Source organism: Crocodylus siamensis, chromosome 5 (assembly GCF_052110815.1).
Source record: "Crocodylus siamensis isolate JL-2025a chromosome 5, ASM5211081v1, whole genome shotgun sequence".
Classification (NCBI taxonomy): domain Eukaryota; kingdom Metazoa; phylum Chordata; order Crocodylia; family Crocodylidae; genus Crocodylus; species Crocodylus siamensis.
Genome location: NC_143399.1, coordinates 168,290,067 through 168,309,858, shown reverse-complemented (window position 1 = coordinate 168,309,858; position 19,792 = coordinate 168,290,067). Strand labels below are relative to the sequence as shown.

The 19,792-nt window shown below is 44.3% G+C and overlaps 1 protein-coding gene across 1 annotated transcript; it reads right to left on the bottom strand.

Annotated features, from left to right (window-relative positions):
* Positions 1–344: 344 nt before the first annotated feature.
* On the bottom strand, positions 345–6,399 carry BET1 (Bet1 golgi vesicular membrane trafficking protein). Its single transcript, XM_090047012.1, has 4 exons — positions 6,246–6,399; positions 3,668–3,783; positions 2,474–2,530; positions 345–1,604 (listed from the first exon to the last, which is right to left on the bottom strand). The coding sequence occupies exons 1-4, from the start codon at positions 6,262–6,264 to the stop codon at positions 1,449–1,451; spliced, it is 348 nt and encodes a 115-aa protein (XP_089903138.1). The 5' UTR covers positions 6,265–6,399; the 3' UTR covers positions 345–1,448.
* Between the last annotated feature and the right edge of the window lie 13,393 nt (positions 6,400–19,792).

The window sequence follows — 19,792 nt, the reverse complement described above, 5'->3', positions numbered from 1 at the left end:
TTAAAAAGTTTATATGTTTTACTCAAAAATATAGCCCATACTTGACTTATTCAGTTGATTATTTTGCATATTCCTGGTAGACAATACATAAAAATCAAATCTGTTGAAGATTAAAACTAGTGTGGATAGTTAATGGGTAAACTGAGATGCATACAGATCTTTAATACCTGTTTTCCAAGCAAGTACTTGCATTATTAAATACTGATTTAAAAAAAAAAATCAAATATTTATTCAGCATTAATATTTGCAGCATTTCTAAAAGTCTTCCAATGCTCTCTCCTAGGAAATCTATATATAAACACATGGCAAGTTGTTTCATTTCCAAGTAACAGACCCACACTGGCTTACATCAGATACTTTATTCCTTTATAAGTTTGTAATAGAACTACAGGTAATGCAAACTTATTACACTCTCTAGAAAAAAAGTTTGTCAAGGCATATAGTTTTCTTTGGACAATTTTCAGTCTGTAGAAAACAATTTTTATTTTGCATGTTGCATTTGAAAGTGATAGTTTTGCTTAGGAACCAAAACTAAGTCTTAGCCAATGTATATAAAAGTATTTCAAGTGCTATCTTGTATCAACACACACCAGTATGAAAAAGTTTTTGTCATCTTGCTTCACATTTCAAAGTTATGCTTAGCTAGGGTTTGGAGGTCATTGGTAATTGGCAAATTAATGTATGAAGAGTAAAAACCACAGCAATTCAATAGAATCAACGAGTTTCAAATACTTGATATAAAAGGTAATGGAAATGCTTGCATCTTGCCCATATTATTTTCTCCACACTATTAAAAGGCATTTGTTTAGAAGAATAAAGGGCTTTGGTATTAGCTGGTCTCAAAGAAGGATTAATCATCATTTTTTCCAGTTTAGGATTTATTGTTAAACCTGCAAAAAATTATTCTAAACCACTAAAATATGCTTAAAATTATCAACCTAACATTGCAATATTTGTACCTTCATAGTATATTTGTGAATGTCATAAGTTAATTCAGAAAAAGCACAAGTGTTTTCTTGTTACCTGCAAAATGCTACCTGTCTGATCCTGATGCTCCACTCAGGATCAGGCCCTAAGTTAAGATCCTTTTAGAAGTCTGGAACCTATTTAAGTAAGTTCAAGGAGTCTGAAATTTTGCTAAGTAGTAAAGGAAACATCCACTTCTTTCTATACCCAACAAATACTTCCCTGGAATAACTATACTGAAATTTATGTTAATGCTTAGCTTTGTGCATATTTACAGTAACCCCAGAAAATAGGGGATGATGGGAAAATTTCTGGCATGATGTAAAGTAACATATACATAACAAATGCATTAATTTCTAATGCAATTAACAATTTTGCCACATTTAATCAACAGACTATGTCAATTAAGATTATTGTCTTCATGAATTAAGACCATCTTATAGTTACTGAAGTGGCACATATTAAACTGGAAATAACTTTCATCACCTCCATTTAATAATGCAATAAATTACAAAAAAGACAAACAAGGAAAAGAGCATCATGTAGCATAACAGTTTTGTCTGGCTCCCTCTGGAGAGCGTTTTCAGTCTGCCCATAGTTGCACCCAGAAATCCACCGGTAGAATCAAAGTCAGAATCCTGCATAAAGAGAGGGCATTCAGAATTATTGGTAATACAGTGGTGTCAAACACGTGGCACGTAGAGGAATCATCTGGCCTGCATGACTTACAGTAGAGCTGAGAATTTGGGGGTGGAACCCACCATCAAGATCTAGTGCATGGAGCCCAGCTGGGGATGTGTGTCAGTAGGGGGAGGAAAAGGCAAACAAGAGTCAAGCTAACCCCTATAGCTCCCCGATGCAGCCTGTCCCACCAGTACTGTCACATCCAGATTCAGTCTAAAGAGTTCTGTGGCCTGCAAGGAGCCTCATGGCCCACTTCTGACCCATGGGGCCCAGTGAATTAGACATCCCTACTCTAAGAATATAAGGTCACCCTAAAATGGGCTTTGCACAGTTTTTCTTGCACTACTTTTTTTCTTATAACAGAATGTAAAACAGTTTCTTGTACTCAGGTTGATTTAAATGTCTCCTTCAGGTCCATTCCATATACAGTTACACAATTTCAAGTATAAGCAAATTTAAACAATAAGGTTTAAACCTTATTGGTTTGGTTTTGTTCTGCCATTTGAGCCAGTTCCAGAACTGAGCTCTCTCCCGTGCTAGTTTTTCAAGACAATGTTTTAAATCCTATGGCATGCTTGCTTTAGTTGAGAAGAAACAGCGAGCAGATCTGTGCCCTAGTAACCTTGACTACTACTTTAGTACAAAAATTCATAAGACAGCACTGCTGCTTAGAGTAGCAGCATCTTATGATCATGTTTCGACTAGGACTATATTAATATTTTTAATGCAAGCATGTTCTCACTATGCTAGCCTAAGAAATGTAATTTTTAACACTTCTTTCTTCCTTTAAAAAATAATTAAAGATTAGTCATTACACACTTACCATTTCTGTTAACATTTTATTTTGATGTTTAACTTCTGTTCCAATTTCAATGGAAAGCTATTACAAATAATGAAAATTTGCATTAGTTTTTTTATAGTTTATAGTATTACTAGACTGGAGTATTTAACACCATGCAAAGAAATTCTGGAAATATCTAGCACCTCACTGTATGTTTCAATTCAGTATTAAAGAAATACTCTCAATACTTTGAGAAGACTAGAAATCAGAGTTCAAGGAAAGCATCTCTGAAGTTCTATTTCTGCACAAGTACAATAAAATAATGCCCATGTTACTTTCCCTGGTGCCAAGCAGTAGAATTGTGCAGAATTTTGACAGGTGTTTCATTTCGAAGCTGTTTTGACTCATTTTGAGCTCGAAACAAGGAAATTGAAATGAAATGAGAGTACTCGAAACCTTTCCAAAGTTTTGAAACGTTTTGAGTTTCAAAGCTGGCTTGCTTGCAACTAAACAGAAATTAAGGAGAGGGAGGGGGAAGATGGGGTAAGGACTGCTCCGATATTGACATCTAGCTCCTGGTTTGATTCCCCAGCTTTCTGATCATTTCTCCACCTCTTCCCGGGGGGGGGGGGTGCAGGCCCCCGATCTGCGTGCAGGGTTTTAGCAGGCTGCTGCTTCAGGCTGGAGCCAGCGGCAGCCACTTGGTGCTGCCGCTGACCCCAGCCTGCAGTGGCAGCCTACTAAAACCCAGTGCACAGATCCAGGGGCCCGTGCCCCCAAGGAAGAGCTGGGGAAATGATCAGAGACCTGGGAAATCGAGCCAGGGGCCAGGGAATTGAACCGGGGGGAGGCAAGTTGTGAGGGGTTCCACCAATCCACGGGCCCCCCTCACCTTCCCAGCCATGGTCTCTTCTATTGTATCACGTCATGAACTGCCTTTGTATTTCAGACTGCACAGCCTAGAGTGGGTGCAGGATGTGAAAACTAGAGGAGGGAGGGAAACGGAATGGAGAAACGGCAGCGGGATGGAAGCCTGAGGTCTGCAAATAAATCCCTTGCAGGTAGCATGAGACCTGTGGGTTCCTAGATGTATGAAGAGCTGTCCAAATGAATGCACTGTGCTATTAGCTCAGCAATATTTTTATATGAAAGTAAAAGCTTAGAATGTAAGTTGAATGCAACTACACTATAAGATTGAATTTGATTAATATTATGCCACTCAAGTTATGCACTCACTGATTTTATGGCAGTGACTTTTGTACGCAGGCTTTCAGTTAGCTTTTCATTTTCTTCTTCGTACATACTATATCCACTGTTGGTATAGCCATAGTTACCAGGAGCTGCTCCTTCACCTAGAAATAACAATACTCAGGTTTACAGCATGCTGAACAAAAATCAGAATTAAATACACTGCACTGGATGGTAAACAGTCAAACTATGAAGATTACTGACTTTTGAATATTTGTAACCTATTCTATTAATATAGGTTTTATTTAATGCGTTTCCCCCCACCTTTTTTTTGTTTGCTTTTGTAGAGAAAAAGACTACTAGGCAATCAAAATACTGTGTTAACCAGATTTTTAACTCATGTTCCTGTACCACCAGAAGACCACCTTTGGCACATCATCTGCTCTTGGGTGAATGAGCTTCAGCATTGCTCTCCAGACAACAAAAAGCCACACAACTGACCAGCACTGAAGGGTCAGTGCCCGATACACCTCTAATAAAGATGTGCTCCAAGTAGCACTTGAGCAGCAGCACTGTAAGCACTAAAAGCTCATGTTGTAAAATAAAAGTTGCCAAGCACTTCAAGTCTAAGACACCATGAAAGACAGATAATACAAAGTCAGAACTGGTAAAAAGGGAAGGAAAGTAAAAAAAAAGAAACAAAAATATGCAAACCTTTACGGTACCAATTATATACATTTCTTTCAGGTACCAATTTAGCTATGAGAAGCAAAAAAGAGTACATTCTAAATATTTGAATGCCCTTCGCATGGTAAATTTTCACTGTGTAAAGGAGAGCTAGGTAAGGCACAGGATGGCTGGGGGCCAACAGAGAAAACTTCAGGTTTCAACCTATTAAAAAGGCTTATTATTCCAGATGTATAATATAAATGATATAGCAAAGTCTAACAACTTTACACGAAAGCCAGACATTTTTGATGCCATCACAGGAGATGCAGTCAGAATGGTAGTATACTCTCCTTTATTTACCCTTCTAGTAGCTTTAACAAAGTGTTATTCAAGAAGAGTCTCCCAGTGGGCTTTATCGAGTCACAGCCTCTTTTTTGCATGCTAACACTCCATTTTCAATGTAGCACAAAATAAGCACTCGATGCAATTCAGTCTTATGGTACTCATCCAGATATATTTAAACTTGCAGGCAGGCCATCTGGCATTTTAAGAGGAGACAGGGAATAAAAGTGAAGGCAATATTGTAAAATTAGCTGGCTTAGGTATATTCAAGTTGCTCTGATGTCAGTGGTGAAACACAACTGGCAGTGAACACGTGGAAAGTACATGCCTACTCATCAACTGCACAAACGAAGAATCGTCATAGAATTGATCACGGCGCACTGACGCGTTATCTAAACTTTGCTGGTAAATTAGCAACATCTACCACATCCTAGAATAAGTTTGTAGTTCAAAAGCAGTCAGAACTCTTGCACTAGACGCAGTATCTTTTATTAGACCAACTAGATAGCTGCAAAAATTAAATTAAATTCTTTGCAAGCTTTTGGGCTCACATGCCTCAGGCAAAGGAGAATGCAAAGATTATAAAATTTCTCCCAGGTAGAAATGAAATAATATTGCACAGAACTGACTTTCAAAATCCCTACACACCCTCAGGGCTGGCTGATCAGAAAAGGAAATTGCCTGGGCTTATCAGACTCCCAGTATAGGGGAGTTAAAGCATCTCACTGTGAGTTTAGAGGTGCAAATCTGACACCGCTTCAACCTCATACAAGTCATCCCCAGGCACAAGGGTATCTGCTCATCAGGCTAAGTACAAGGCAGGGGGAGGGGACGTCAGCTATGTTATTCCCCCTAGGCTGCACGCTACACAAACTGTGGACCTTTTTTTTTGGGGGGGGGGGGTTAAATTTTTTAAAAAATATTTATAGTCAAAGCTTAAAAAGAAAAGTCGTTTTACAGGACAAGGAAGTGTTGAGCAGGAACGGTACAAGAAGCTGAAGGCCTTCCGGAGGACCTGACTGGGCTGATAGCTGGGCCAGTGGAAAGCCACCTTGATCAAATTAACCAGAGCTCAAGCTGCCACAGAGGCATCGCTCTCAAACCAAGAGCGGATATTAGACTTTCCCGTTCCTTACCGCTGACTCCCAGCTACACAGGTTACAACAGACCTAGAGGCGGGAAAAGCCACCCGCCCGGCTCAGGCCTCACGCAGCCGCATCAGCACAGGCGGGCGCTGCGTAGGAGGGGGCGGCACCAGCGTCTCCCCGGCCTGGGCCCAGCCTCTGGGTCAGCGGTTCCCAAACTCAGGGTCGCGACCCCCAATTGGGGGGGGGGCTGTGGGTGGGGAGCGAGGGGTCACGCTGTGGAAATAGAGCCATTAGTGGGGTCCTGCTGAGGAAGAGGTTGGGATGCGCTGCTCTAGGGCTCTCAGTTTCCCGGACTCCGCCTTGCGGCCCCTGAGGCCTGCAGCCCCGGCCCCCGCGCTGCCCCCGCCTCCGGGGCCCAACATGCGCCCAACCTCCCCCCTACCCCGCCCCGGGGAGCGCTCTTCGCGGGGGCAACAGAGTCGCAGTGAGGCCGCCCCTCCCCCACCAGGACCCCTGCCCCCGCTCACCCAGGCCCGCGCGCCTCATCCCTGCGCTCCGGCCGCGGGAACGGCCCCGGCTCCTGCCCACGGTCCCCGCGCCAAGGGCCCGCCTCTCCCCCCGCACCCCGGAGCGCCACGACAGCGCCCAACGGCCGCGCAGTCTGCTGGGCAAGGCCGGCTGCGGGGCCCACTGGGAAGTGTAGTTCCGCTGCGGCCGCCATCTTGGCCGCACCGAGCCCAGGCGAGGCGGGGCTGCCTGGGTGCCACGCGCCCTGCTGTCGCTGTGGCAGTGGCCCTGGGTAGCACCTTTACCTCCCCTTCTCCTCCCCTGCGCCCTCTATCCTGGGCGGGCCCGGTACCCGGTGTGCCTTGGTGGCTGCTTTGTATCACATCTCGTCTTTGACAGGTGCCATGCAGAGGCCTTCCCCAGCCCCCGGGCAGCGTGACTCGCCTGTGCCCCCCTGCCACTGCTCCCCGGGCACCTGCCCCACGTCTAGTGAACCTGATTTCCCTGGACCGTGGTGCTGGGTGCCAGGAAGGTACATTTGCAGGGGTAGGGGGGCCAAGACACCTGGGCAGGGGAGAGGCCCAGACAGCCAGGGGACACGGCATTCGTAGGCAAGATGTAGTTAACTTGTGGGATTTGTCGCCAGGCTTCAAGAGGGCCTAGATCGGTCCTTGGGTGATAGATCTGCTGGGGGCTATTGGACCGATGGGCTGGAGCTGTTCGTTCCGGCCTCTGAACGCTGACGGCGGATGCCAGGGAGGATATTGAAGAGAGGCCAGATCACTTGAGGGGTATCAGGTTCCTTGCTGTCCCTTTCTAGCACCCAGCCTGGCTAGAGGGACCACTGGTCCAGCCCGGTATGGCACCTCTTACCTTCTTGTGATGCTTCACAGCAAGACCTTCAGCATCTGAAGTAGGCAGAGGGTTATGAAAGCACACGCCTCTACTAACCAGCCTCTAAGGTACCACCTGCCTTGCCTTATGCCTAGCTTCAGACTAACAAAGCTAATCAGCACTCAGGTCAGCGGATGTGGCTTTCAGGGTACGTCTGCAGTTGGCCTTCTCCCAGCTCCATCAGCCCAGTCCATCTGGGATGTTCTTCCGGCAATCAGGCTGCAAGAATTTACCAGACTGCATGAACAACACGTGCCCCCAGAGGCCGAGGGAGGGGCACAGTGACCCACTGCAGGCGGCAGCTATAGGGGCATGGAGGTGGTGAGCAGGGAGATCCCATAGGTGGCCGTGGTGGGGGGGGCATGCACCAATCAGTGGTCAGCAACCACCTGCAGATGCTATTGGCAGTGATCAGCAACCACCCCAGACACCACTGGCAGTGTTGGCATGGAGGGAGACAGGTGGTGAGCAGCGACTGCCAGGGCCATCCCTGGCGGGGCAAATTGGAGCAACTGCCCCAGGCCCTGCACTTTGGGGGACCCTGCAGAGCTGGGCAGAGCAGTGGCGGCATGGAGCTGGGCAGAGTGGCGCGGCTCCATGTCCAGCTGCTCGTGCCACCACTGCTGGTGGTGGCAGCGGCTTCTTTGGGTCCGGAATTGGAGCAGGGGCGCGGCCCTGCATGGGCTGATTTGCCCCAGGGCCTGCACCCTGCTTGGGTCACCTCTGGCAATTGCCCACAGGCAGCATTGGCAGCACTTTTGTCAGGAGGTGCACTGCCAATCTCAGGGGGCACACGTGCACCTGTGTGCACCCCCCACACATCACCAATGCCAGAATGTGAGCTCATCACTTCGACATCCCTAGAAACCTTGAGGAGCTTGTTGTGATATCCTGAAGAAGACTGAACTTTTGTTAATTTTACAAGGTTAAACAAACTGAGTCATCAGTGTTGCAAAGAAGATGATAATTCCCAAAAACAAGTCAGTGGTGCTGACTCTGCTGCAGCTTGAGGTCATTGCTCCTAATCCTATCATTTATGACCTCAGGGAATAATCTATCTCCATCCTCTTCATAATGACCATTTAAGTATTTGAAGATTCAGTGTTCTATTTTCCAGAGTAAGTAATCACCATTTTTTCAGCCTTTCCTTGTATGTCCTGCTCCTCAGGCCCCTAATAATTTTTGCCACTCTGGACTCTTTCCAATCTATCCACATCCTTCTTGAAGTGCGGGGCCCAAAACTAGACACTGTACTGCAGGTGAGGCCACACCAGTGCTGGATAGAGCGAAAGAATCACTTCCCTTGATTTACAAGAGATTCTCCTGTGAATACAATCCAGTATGCTGGTGGCTTTTTTGCAACAAGCACACTGTTGCCTCATATTCAGTTTATGTTTTCAAAATAACAGGCTCCTATACTTGAAGACTCAATTTTTAATCTTGTGTTTTAAACTTTAAGAACTGATGACTTCATATTTTAGCAGATATGAAGGTTCTTGGCCTTGATGCTGTGAACAAGTTTTAGGAGGCTATCAGCACCTTCTCATTCCAATTACTAGAAAGGAAGTAAGAATTCTAAAATATTTTTTCTTTTGTAACATTGGGTCATAATTCTGAAAAAATAAGGACCACTGTCCTTGCTTAACCCTCTTTTTGGAAGTAATAAGAGCCATTGCAGCATAAAGCTTCAGTGCTAGGAATGATTTAGATTTCAATTACAAACATAATCTATCTCTTGTGTCACAGAGCACTTAGGTACCCTGCTCCTTTTAAAGAGGAGAAACTGCTAGGGAAAGAGCCTAGGGAACTGCTAGGGAGGAACCCCAGCTGCTGGTTACCAGGGGCAACCAGAGTTAGCTAGCTACCCACACCTGCCAGCAGTCAGCTGACTGGAAGGGGCAGGGCCTGGCTCACACAAACCCCAGGGCCGAGGCCAGGGCAGTCGGTCCCTCCTAGCAGCTAAGGAGTACTCTTAGAGCAAGCAAAGGGGAGAGGCCTGACTGCAGGTACAGCCCTGAGACCGGTGAGGGATGGAGCACCCTTGGTGTGGCTTGAGTAATGTTATAGCTGGGCGGTTAGAATTTATGTTGTAACCTAGGGGCTTGTGTTTTGTTTGATATTTAAGACTGGTAGTTTGGGTGAGGCTATTAGGGGTTGGAGGAAGCCTCATAGGGGACCCATGGCAGTGTGGGAACCCTAGTGCCAGAGAGGGTGCAGCATTGGGGGTGCACCAACTCTGGCACCAGAGAGGGCAAGGGGGCCAAATTGTAACAAGGCCCAGACTGAACAATGTGGGTTCCATCTGTGAGGCTTGGGGCATGGTAAAGGGGTGGTTGGAGCCACGCATAGCCCATAAGGCTAGGGTGTCCTGAAACACCCATTACAGAATGGGACCCACAAAGGGGTCTGTAGGGTCAGATATTACAGCAAACTGTGTCCAAGAGGACGTGAAGGCAGCCTCCCTATTATATATTTTATCATCAAAGATGTGGAGGGTGAGAATCAAGGGTGCCCTTTGGGCCAACTTGACACAACAAGGGGGCCTTGGGGAGATCACGGCCATCCTACAGGACCCCGCACCGTGACATCTTAGTATAATAAAAGAGAGATGTATATCGTATAATGTGTATTCTCACACTTTCAGGGGTGTTCTTCAGCCCCAAATCTCTTTCCACTATCTGCTGATGGACCACTGAGTTTAAACTGAGATGCTCCAAATGTCACCTTTCTAACCAACGGCACCTCAGCTCTCCCTGGCTCACCTAACCAGCTCCTAGCAGATTTTGTGTAGTCATATGCTCAGAAAAGATAGATCGTCCCTTTCCTTGGAACAGGCCTGTATGGTCAAATACTCTTAAATCACAATTGTCACTGGCAATATGTGTTTTATAAAAAAATGACACCAAGATTTATTCTAAGAACAAGAGCAAGCATAAGAAATCAGTAGCCATATGTTGTGGAACAGAAATATAGTATAAATAGACTAAGTATTGAAACAATAATCTGACTTTTATGCCACATCTTTAACCTGAGACTAAAGTGTTTACCCAGCTCAGATTAGGAAGTGGCTCCTGCCTCTGACCTTTCCATCAGGGTTTCTGCCACTTCTCTTGTCAGCCAGAGCAATTAGCTCGCTGCCTGAGGTAGACTCAAAGTCTTTTCCTATGCTTAGGGAAAACTAAAGAAGTTGAAATGTGGTTTCTTGCCTGGCCCTTTGCATACATCATCTGCCGAATTCTTGGGAAGCCCAAGCTGTACATGTACAGCCCTGCTTCCCCCAAGGGTGCATATTTAACAGATAAAACTTTTTCATTATGACCAGGAGAATATTTGTATAATTTCAGACATATCCAAAATGCTGCCTCTCACTTAATTTCACCACTCTTAGAAATGTCCTTAGGTAATACTCATAATAGAGTCTCTTTTAAAAAATACAAAGTTGCCATTGCCTGAAATGCAAAAGAAACTCATTGTTTTAGGGAGTGAGACTTGAGACTCATTTCATATGATATGTTATAATGGGGGGATCCTGGTTTTCTCTGATAAAATTGCAAATTCTCTGATAACCCCAACATCTGCAATTAAAAGGAAGTGCCACTATGTATATAGATATCAGTTGAACACAATGTTTTATTGATATATTTACAATTTTAAAGCAGTTTGGAAGCCTACCAGTCCCTCAGTCACTGTAATAAAATACATTCTAAATACCTATAAATGTTGGTGTTTGACTTTTTTTTGGGGGGGGGGGGGTTATCATGGGAAATCAGAGCTAACCCTGCCCCCATCCCTCACCAGGATGGGGGTCTAGGTCCCTCACTCCCAAGCCACAGCCCCCTCACAAGCCCTGCTGGTTTCCCTCACTCCCCACCCACAGCTCCCTGGCCCTGCTGGTGCCCCTTGCCCCCCACTGACAGTCCCGTCCCATCACCCAGGCAGGGAAGAGCATAAAGCCCAACTCCCCCTCCACTGTGGGTGGCATGGCCAGAGCAAAGCCCATTAGAAGCGGGGCAGGTGTGGGCTGCCTGCTAAGGGCTTGGGCTCCCTGCCCTGCTGCCCGCCCCCAGGGCCCAGTGGGCAGGACCCAGCATGCCAGGGCAGAGTGGGACTGGGCAGAGATGCTCCGCCACTGTGAGCACCATGCTGCAATGGTGAAGTGCCCCCTGACAGCAGCAAGGTGCATAACTCCACACCACCACCACCACTGCTACTGGGCAGGCAGGGTTGCTTCACTAATCAGTGTGGGGCTTGCAGTGGCAAGGAGCTTGCTCACCCGGCCCTGCTCTGCCCTGCCACACCAGGTTCTGCCTGCTGGGCTGCAAAGGCCCTGGGGGGAGGACAGCAGAGCGGACAGCCCAAGACCACAGTAGTCAGCCCACCTGTTTTATTGCCCTATACACAGTACTGGGGACATACGCCCCCTCTGGGAGTGCACACAGTGGCAGGGAGCCACTCCCCCAACCCTACCCTGTCCCCTAGACGAACTGCCCATGATCCATCCCACTTCTTGCCCAGGCCCTGCAGCCACACATGGCCCTAGGCCCTGAGCCCCATGTACCACTCCAACTGGGCAGCAGTCCCAGCCCCAGCCCTGCCCAGCTCCCTTCCTTCTTTCCTATGGGGACCTCAGTCTGCCTTGCTAGACTTACCTGCATGAGCTACTCTTCAGGAGCGGTGATGGGAGCGGGGGTGAACAGACATGCCTGTGCTCCAGGTGGTTGCATGGCTTCCACACTTGAAACATTTTGAAACTTTTGAAATGTTTCAAGTGCCCTTGTTTTGTTTAGAAGCTGTTTCGAAGGCTTTTGTTTTGTTCCAGTTTTGCTGTTTCGAGCCCAAAATGCATCGAAACAGCTTTGAAACAAAACACCGGGTGAAATTTTGCACAGCCCTACCTGCATATTTGAAAGTGAGCTCTGGCAGTAGTCATATTTTCCTTGAACACAACTGCTGAGTTGGGGTGCAGAGTAACAGATCCCAGTATTAAATCCTTGTTTATTGAAGACAATTGCAAAAAATCTCTTGACTTGCATGGGGACCAGGATTTCACCCAAAGTTTGCTATGAAATACAATTACATACATTTTGCTTTATACAGTGGAAGCTATGTACGATATCATGAGTAACACAGGCATCCATTTAGCTTATGCAAATGGCAAAAAGCATTTGCAAAATTGTGTTATGTCTCTTAAAGGCACCACTTATACTAGTTAAGCTTGCCTGCTAGTTCATGCAGGAACAACATAGCTCACTTTCTCACACCTCATTATGGTTTATATGGCAGGAGGCAGGATTATGCAATTGCAAATTAGATCCCATCACACCTTACTGCCAATGCAGGGGGACCCCACTCCCCTGTACCAATAAGAAGCAATTTTCCACAACTCTCCATGCACCCCTGTGGCTAAGAGACTATACCTGATGAAATCTCCCAGCCATGGGGACACACCACATACCCTGTGGTTGGGAAACTGCAGCTGGTGTAATTTCCCAGCTGTAGGGGTGCTCCATGCAGCCCTATAAAGTTGTTACACCAACTATAAACTTATTATACAGTTTCCAGCAATAACTTCATAGCTGGCTGGACTTTTTTAAGGCACCATAGTTATTTTGCACATGTAGCCAATCTAAATTAATTGCACAAATAACCAGGCAATTGTGTAATACATGTAACATGTACAGGGGGCTTCAGTGTGCCTCTATTTACAATTTATTAAGGTTTGTTACTCTGTTGTTCAAAGCACTGGCAGAAGTAATTATGCAATCAAGTACCTTGTCTCCCTTCTCCCCTGCCCCCCTGTCTATGTAATAACTGCAGTAGTTTATCACTCAGAAAAGTCAAACATTTACTTTAGAGCTTGGATGAGTAGCTGTTGATGTCAAGCAATTTTCTGGCTGATGTGACCCTGTGTTAAGTGATTTTTGTACTATATCCAAGGAAGTTGCTATATATGACATCACTGTAGGATAATGAAGATTTTTCTGGCTCTGCCTATTCTCCATATTAACACATTGCTTATGATTCTCCCCTCTCTCCTTCCCGTGTCCTTGTTTTGTATTCTGGGGAACTGTGGATTTGTGAGTATCAAGGGAGACAAATACATTGAACAAACATATTTTAAAGCTGCTCAGATAACTAGTTTCTAAAGGGTTACTATATCATTCTTCCTCTCCCCCCAGCCCTCCATTTCCATTGATATTTTCTGCAGAATTAAAAAAAACCCCAAACTTCTTTACTTATATCCACCTATAACTCATGGTATTCATGTCTTGCACAGGCTTATAACAGCTTAGAATAATTTATTACAATTTTATAATGGTTCCATTATACCAAAAGATTTGACTCTGTATTTTCTTACAGCACAAAACAGCTTACAAGATATTACAGTATGAACTGTATACATTTAACCTTGAGTATTTAATTTGTTTCTAGTCATTATATTTCTTCTTACACTAAAAGTATTTAAGATGAATTTGATCAAGTGTCTAACCATGTATAATGATGGTCCAATGGATGTTGTAAACTGCACATATAGGTAAGCTGTGCATCATTAACTTAACTTTTTTATTTTAATGTAATATTTCATTGTTTTATTTGGAGAGATCACCATGATAGTCACTCTTTACTTCTACAGGTTAGGGAAACTAGGGAAGAGCATAAGAGTATTATGTAGGTGTGCAGAAATCAAGTCAGGAAGGCCAAGGCACAATTTGAGGTGCAATTGGTAAAGGACATAAAAAACAATAAAAAGGATTCTACAAGTATATCAACATAAGAGAAAAAAAACAAAAAATTCACAGGCCCTTTACAGAATGCAATCTAGTTACAAATGATGCAGAGAAGGCTGAAGTATTTAATGCTATTTTACTAGTCTTCACAAATAGGGGTAGCTACCAGATGATGAGTACAGTTGTCAGCAAAGATAAGGAAGGAGACATAGAGTCTACAGTAATGGAGGACAAGGTTAGGGATTACTTAGAGAAACTAGAAGATGCTTTCAAGTTGGCAGGACCAGACAATGCATCTCAAGGTACTGAAGGAATTGGCTGAGATAATTTCAGAGCTACTGACTATCCTCTCTTGAGAATTCACAGAAGTTGGGTAAAGTCTTTGATGACTGCAACAGAGCAATTATAGTGTCCATCTTTAAGAAAAAGAAGGAGAATCTGGGGAATGACAGACCAGTCAGTCGGACCTCAATACCTGAAAAGATCATGGAGCAACTCCTAAAGGAATCTTTTATGAAGTACCTAAAGAAGAATAAGGTGATCAGTTTAAGCCTAGGCCAGAACCCTGCACCCAGCTGTTCCCAATCAAGAGAACAGGGCAAGTCATCCCTGGAACAAGTGCTACCTGCAGCAAGCCCCAAGCAACACCCTGGTCCCAGCTTGGCTCACTGAGGCAATCAGGGCAGCCTGAGGCCACGGGCAGCAGGTCCCACCCACTCCAGCCTTTAAAACCCAAGCCCAGCCTACAGCCTTATTGTTTAGGCAATGGTAAAACTTCTTGCTTTTGGCTTTCCGTAAGTACCCTTGCTGGCTTCCTGGTTCTGGCTCCAGCTTCAGCTTCTAGTAAGACCCTTGTCAGTCTCTGATTCCAGCTTTCAGGTACTGGTTTCTGGACTTCTGATCCTGGTTAAGTCTTAGCTTGCTCTGGCTATGGCTTTTGACCCTGGCCTGCTTTGCCTTTGACTGGCTTCTGAATCCAGTTCTGATGCCAGAGACCTTTGTAAGACTGCACCAGTGCTTTAGATGTCTAGCCATGAGGCAAGATGACCCATGTTCTAGTTTCCTAACAATCGGGAATAGCCAGCATGGATTTGCCAAGAGCAAGTCATGCCTGACCAACCTGACTTCTTTCTATGCTAAGGTTACTGGCTCTGGATGGGCTTGGGGGTAGTGGGGATGAGAGCAGCAGACATGGTGTACTCTGACTTTAACAAAGATTTTGGTGCAGTCTCCTACAACATTCTCACTAGCTAGCTAAAACTGTCAAGTTTTCAGATGACGCCACATTGGGTAGAGTTGCAGATGCTCTGAAAAGTATGGCTAAGATCGAGAATTACCTGAATAAACTGGATAAGTGATCCATAATCAATCACATAATATTCAACAAGGAAAAATACCATTCTGCACTTGAAGTAGAATAACTAAGGAATGATTGGCTAGGCTGTGGTACTTGTGAGAGCGTGCTTATGCTAAGCAAGGCCTAGCATTAAAAAAAATGCACTAAAACTCCCAGAATGCTTCAAGGAGGTTGAGGAGTCAGCGATTGACATTCTGGTAATCACTTTCTGACCCTTAGATGAAAATACTGAACTTCTGACCTTTAAACAATGATAAAAATAGCAGACATGCCGCTTACATTGTTAAGAACACGAAACTGCATGGCTAAACCGCAATGACGAAAAAACAACCGCATATTATGTCAGTTTTGACATTTTAACCCTGCAAAAACCAGCAAAACATATAGATGAATAATGTATTTAGGTTATAGAAAATTAGCATAAGAAATATAAAGGTCATTAAGGATTAACATAAGAAGTGTAATGATTATAATACAAAGCGTATCACCTGATATTATAATATAGATAAGTTAACTAAATAACCAATAGAAGTAAGAATTAGAAATGCATATGTATAAGTGTTATCATATATAACTAATAGTAAAGTTATGTTAGATGCCTCACTTCCACCATGGGTACAGTTTTGTATCTTTTGCCTAAAAAAAGATAAGGGACTTCTTTTAAATGAGCTGTTGACCAGTTCTGAGACTACTGAATTAGGCAGCCGCACCTAGCCTCCGGGTTAGAGAGCAAGGGCTTGATTTGGGAACCTCGTGAACCAACAGACCTCCTTTAGTTTATGACTTTGTTAAACAATAAAAGTTTTAAATTGAACAGGTCTGAGCCTATGCTTAATTCAGTCCTATATAATTTGGCATCGAGCTCCCACAGTACTGCAGAGAAGGACCTGGAGTTTGGTGGCCCATAAGCTGAAATTAAGCTGTCTACTCCTTTTTGCAAAAAAGCCAACATCACAATGGGTTTTATTAACAGGAACGTCAGTGTAAATCATGGGAAAAGGATTATTCCACTTGGTTCAGCGGTGGTGAAGCCACACCTGGAATATTGTATCCAGTTCTGGAAACGGGCTACCTAGAAAAGCTGTGGGAGCTCCATCTCTGAAAACTTTCAAAAGTAGGTTAGACAGATCCTTGGCAGAGATGATCCTGGATGGAGCAGAGGGCTGGTCTAGGTTACCTTGGGCTGAAAGGTACATCACTACTTTTCTGTGATCCTATAGGAGTCAATAGCATCATCACAGTTGCAATATTAGGGGCGTCTCTACCTTCGTTCTGGTTTCTGGGTGGAATTCCACAATACTTCCTCTCGGACTGGGTCCTAGGCCATAGCTGGCCTAAATTGGTTCAGTACCTGCACTTCCTACTGCTGGGAATTGTGTGCCTAATAATGTTATCAGATACCCTTTTTAAAGAACATAGTATTGTTTAATTAAACTGGGAACAAAGCATTTGAACAAGGAAAGAATGAACAACTCTACACACAAGAATAATTTTCTTGTAGACTTAACATCCTCTCTTAATAGCCTATTCACTACCTTTTTTCTTCCCTCAAACACCTTAGTAGTCTGTCCTGAAATAACTTGTGTGTAGCTGCCTCATCTGCTATGGTACTCTGTTTTGTTCTGGGGCCTGGGACTGAGTTGTTTGGAGCCAGAAAGTAGAATTTTGATAGCTAATAGTTTTGCTATTCTTTCTCAAAATTGAAGGGTGGCTTTTCCCCTTTTCCCCCACAGTTCCTTATTACTAAACTAATCTGTTCATTCAGTAGGCATCCCTAGTAGCTAGGACAGCATTCAGTATTCATAAATTATTTTACAGCAGCTGTGCTTCAGTCAGTCATTAGATAGCAAGGGGTCTATCTGAAAGAATGTGTGTAAGAAACCATTAAGATTGGGAATCTTAATGCAATAATCATCATAATTTGTTCCTGAATAAAAGATTCGGATTTTTGTGTTACTTTAGTGTTTTCAAAACAGCTTTTACAATCTTCATGATTTAAAAACTCACTGCTTCCTACAATTACAGGCTGTGATTCATTAGGTTGTTTTCCTAGTGCTCTGCAGCTGTACATTGACATTGGAGAGCTGTGGAGCTGGTACCATATTTGTATCAATTTTTTTCAATCCCTTGGCTATTTAAAGATGCTACTTCTACCTTTTTAACAAGACTCCCAGTTAATGCATCATTCATCTATCTCATTAAATAATAGGCTGGAGATATTTAGGTAGAATGCATTACATTAGCCATATAAAAGCAAGACTAGCATCATACAATCTTTCAGATTAGCCTTCAGCATTTCTACTAGTGCATAACAATGGCATCCTCCTTCAGTACTCTATTTGCTTAACACCTTGCGCTTGTTTCATGTTAGGTTGGCAGTTTGACTTGGGTATCTTGTGTGTCTGTCTCATTGCTCAAAATTATTCTTCCTATAGTCCAAATCCTTACAGAATATTTCTTAACATCTATAGAGATCAGTATCTTTACACTTACTCCATTTAGAAACAAAATCAGTATTGCCAAGGACATTGATTTTGTAATGAGGGTGGGTTGGTTGGTTGGTTTTTTGTGGGTGGGTTTTTTTTTGGTTTGGGGGTTTTTGTCTTTTACCCAAGATGAGACCTGTATTTCTACTTCTCTCCTCAGCTGATGCTCTACTCCAGCTTCCTTCAACTGAGATTTATTCTGGCATTGAAAGTGTTTAAATTTGCTCTGTTTTTCATGAACCAGATACACTTTTCAATTCTTTTTTCCTCCCCCCTGCCCCTTTTCCCTGAGGATGGCTGATTTTGAAGTCATCAGACCACTGCCTTTTCATTTTTTGGTTTAGGAGTACCTTCAGTCTTGTTTGAAGATACTGGGACATGTTGAGGCTTTTCATTAGTATTTGGAGCATGAGGCCTAGATGATTGTACTACAGATGTTGGCTGAGGCTGCTGCATCTGCTGATTTATGAGACAGTTTCTGATTAGACACCACAGTCTTGAGCTTGTGATGGTACAAGAACTCACTGGGCAGTTTGAAAGATGCAAGACATGCTGTGCTTGGACTGCAGCTCCAGGAACTGTATTCTGAGAAATCAGGACTCATCTTGGGCCATCCCTAATGACATTTGGGTTTTTTTTCCTCACGTAACTGTCACTTGAGAAGGATTCTCCATTGGTAGAATGACTCTCTTCCCATGTATTTTTGTGTCCCGACTGGCATCTTGTCCCTAAACCCCACTGTTGGATATTGTACAGGAGGTCAGTCCACTATTTAAGGCAGTGGTGCTCAACTTACCTGGCTCTGTGGGCTAGATAACTGGCATGGTGTGGGATCAGACTCCACACACCAAGATTAGGCCTACACACCTGAATTGTGCCCCATGTACCCCCAGCTAGCTCTACACAGCTGCCACCCAGTCCTGCACACTAAGTTTGGGAGCTCATGCTGCTCTGCGTACCTGACCTAGTATGCAGGATTAGAGCCCATGGATTACACCACATCAGGTGTTAGATTTGGCCCATGAGATAGGGGTTACATACCCCTGATTTAAGGGATCTGCAAGAAAATGGGAACAACCTGATCAACACTATTGATCCTTGAGCCAATAACTATGACCCTTGATTCTGTGCCTCGAATGATGTATGGCCTTGATGCCCTGAACCAGTGACTATGACCTGGACCTTGCCTCTTGCCCTATATCTGTCTTTTAAACATTCATTTTTGTACAATATTGAATCACCGAGGGACTTTTTCCTCCTCTCTTCTACCAAGAGAAACACAAGAAAAAGGGGTACTTTTTACTGATGTATCCTAGAAGGAAGTGTGTTAAACTAAGAACATTTGGCAACATAATACTCTCCTGTAATCTCTAATATACACAGCAATGTCTTAAATCTCAGAATATTTTCCAATGCCAAATTAACTTCTGGTCAATTACTGGTAATTGCCATTTAAAATAGTTGAATGCTAAATTTTTTGTTTTAAAGGGGGGGAATCTGTGTTTGACACACTTTCTTTCATATAAGAAAGTATTTTGGTGAACTTTGTTAAGCCATTTCTTGTTGTAGTCTGTACTACTTAACCTCTAAAGTCTCTTTTTTCCTTTTTAAGCTTGTGGCAGGACAGACAAGGGCTTTGGGGGGCAGCTGGCAGGTACATGAAACTGTGAGGGCCCTGTGATTGGAGGAGAGCTGAGCAGACTCCATTTTAGCTCAGGCACTCGGAGCTGAGCTGGCAGCTAGAAAAACATGTGGCTGCTCGGGAACGCCTTGGAGGTAAGGGTAGGGGCGATGGGGATGGTAGGAGGCTTCTGGTCCTGGGCATGACCGGAAACTGCACCCTGCTGGGGAAGGGTGCTCTGGTGGGGCTGTCCATGGTGGGACATTCCCTTAGAAATGCCAGGCTAGTTACCTCCCCAGTGAAAGGTGGGTAGGGGTGCCTTTTATAACTCCAGCTCTGACTCCCTGGTGGGTAACTTAGAGAGCAGGAGAGGGGAAAGGCAGGCACATCTCTGGACACCTGAGCCCCATGGGCTGAGTGCCTGTAGCCTGCAGAAAGGAGAGCTTGGGACAAGACAGACACATGACCCCAGTAGCCCATG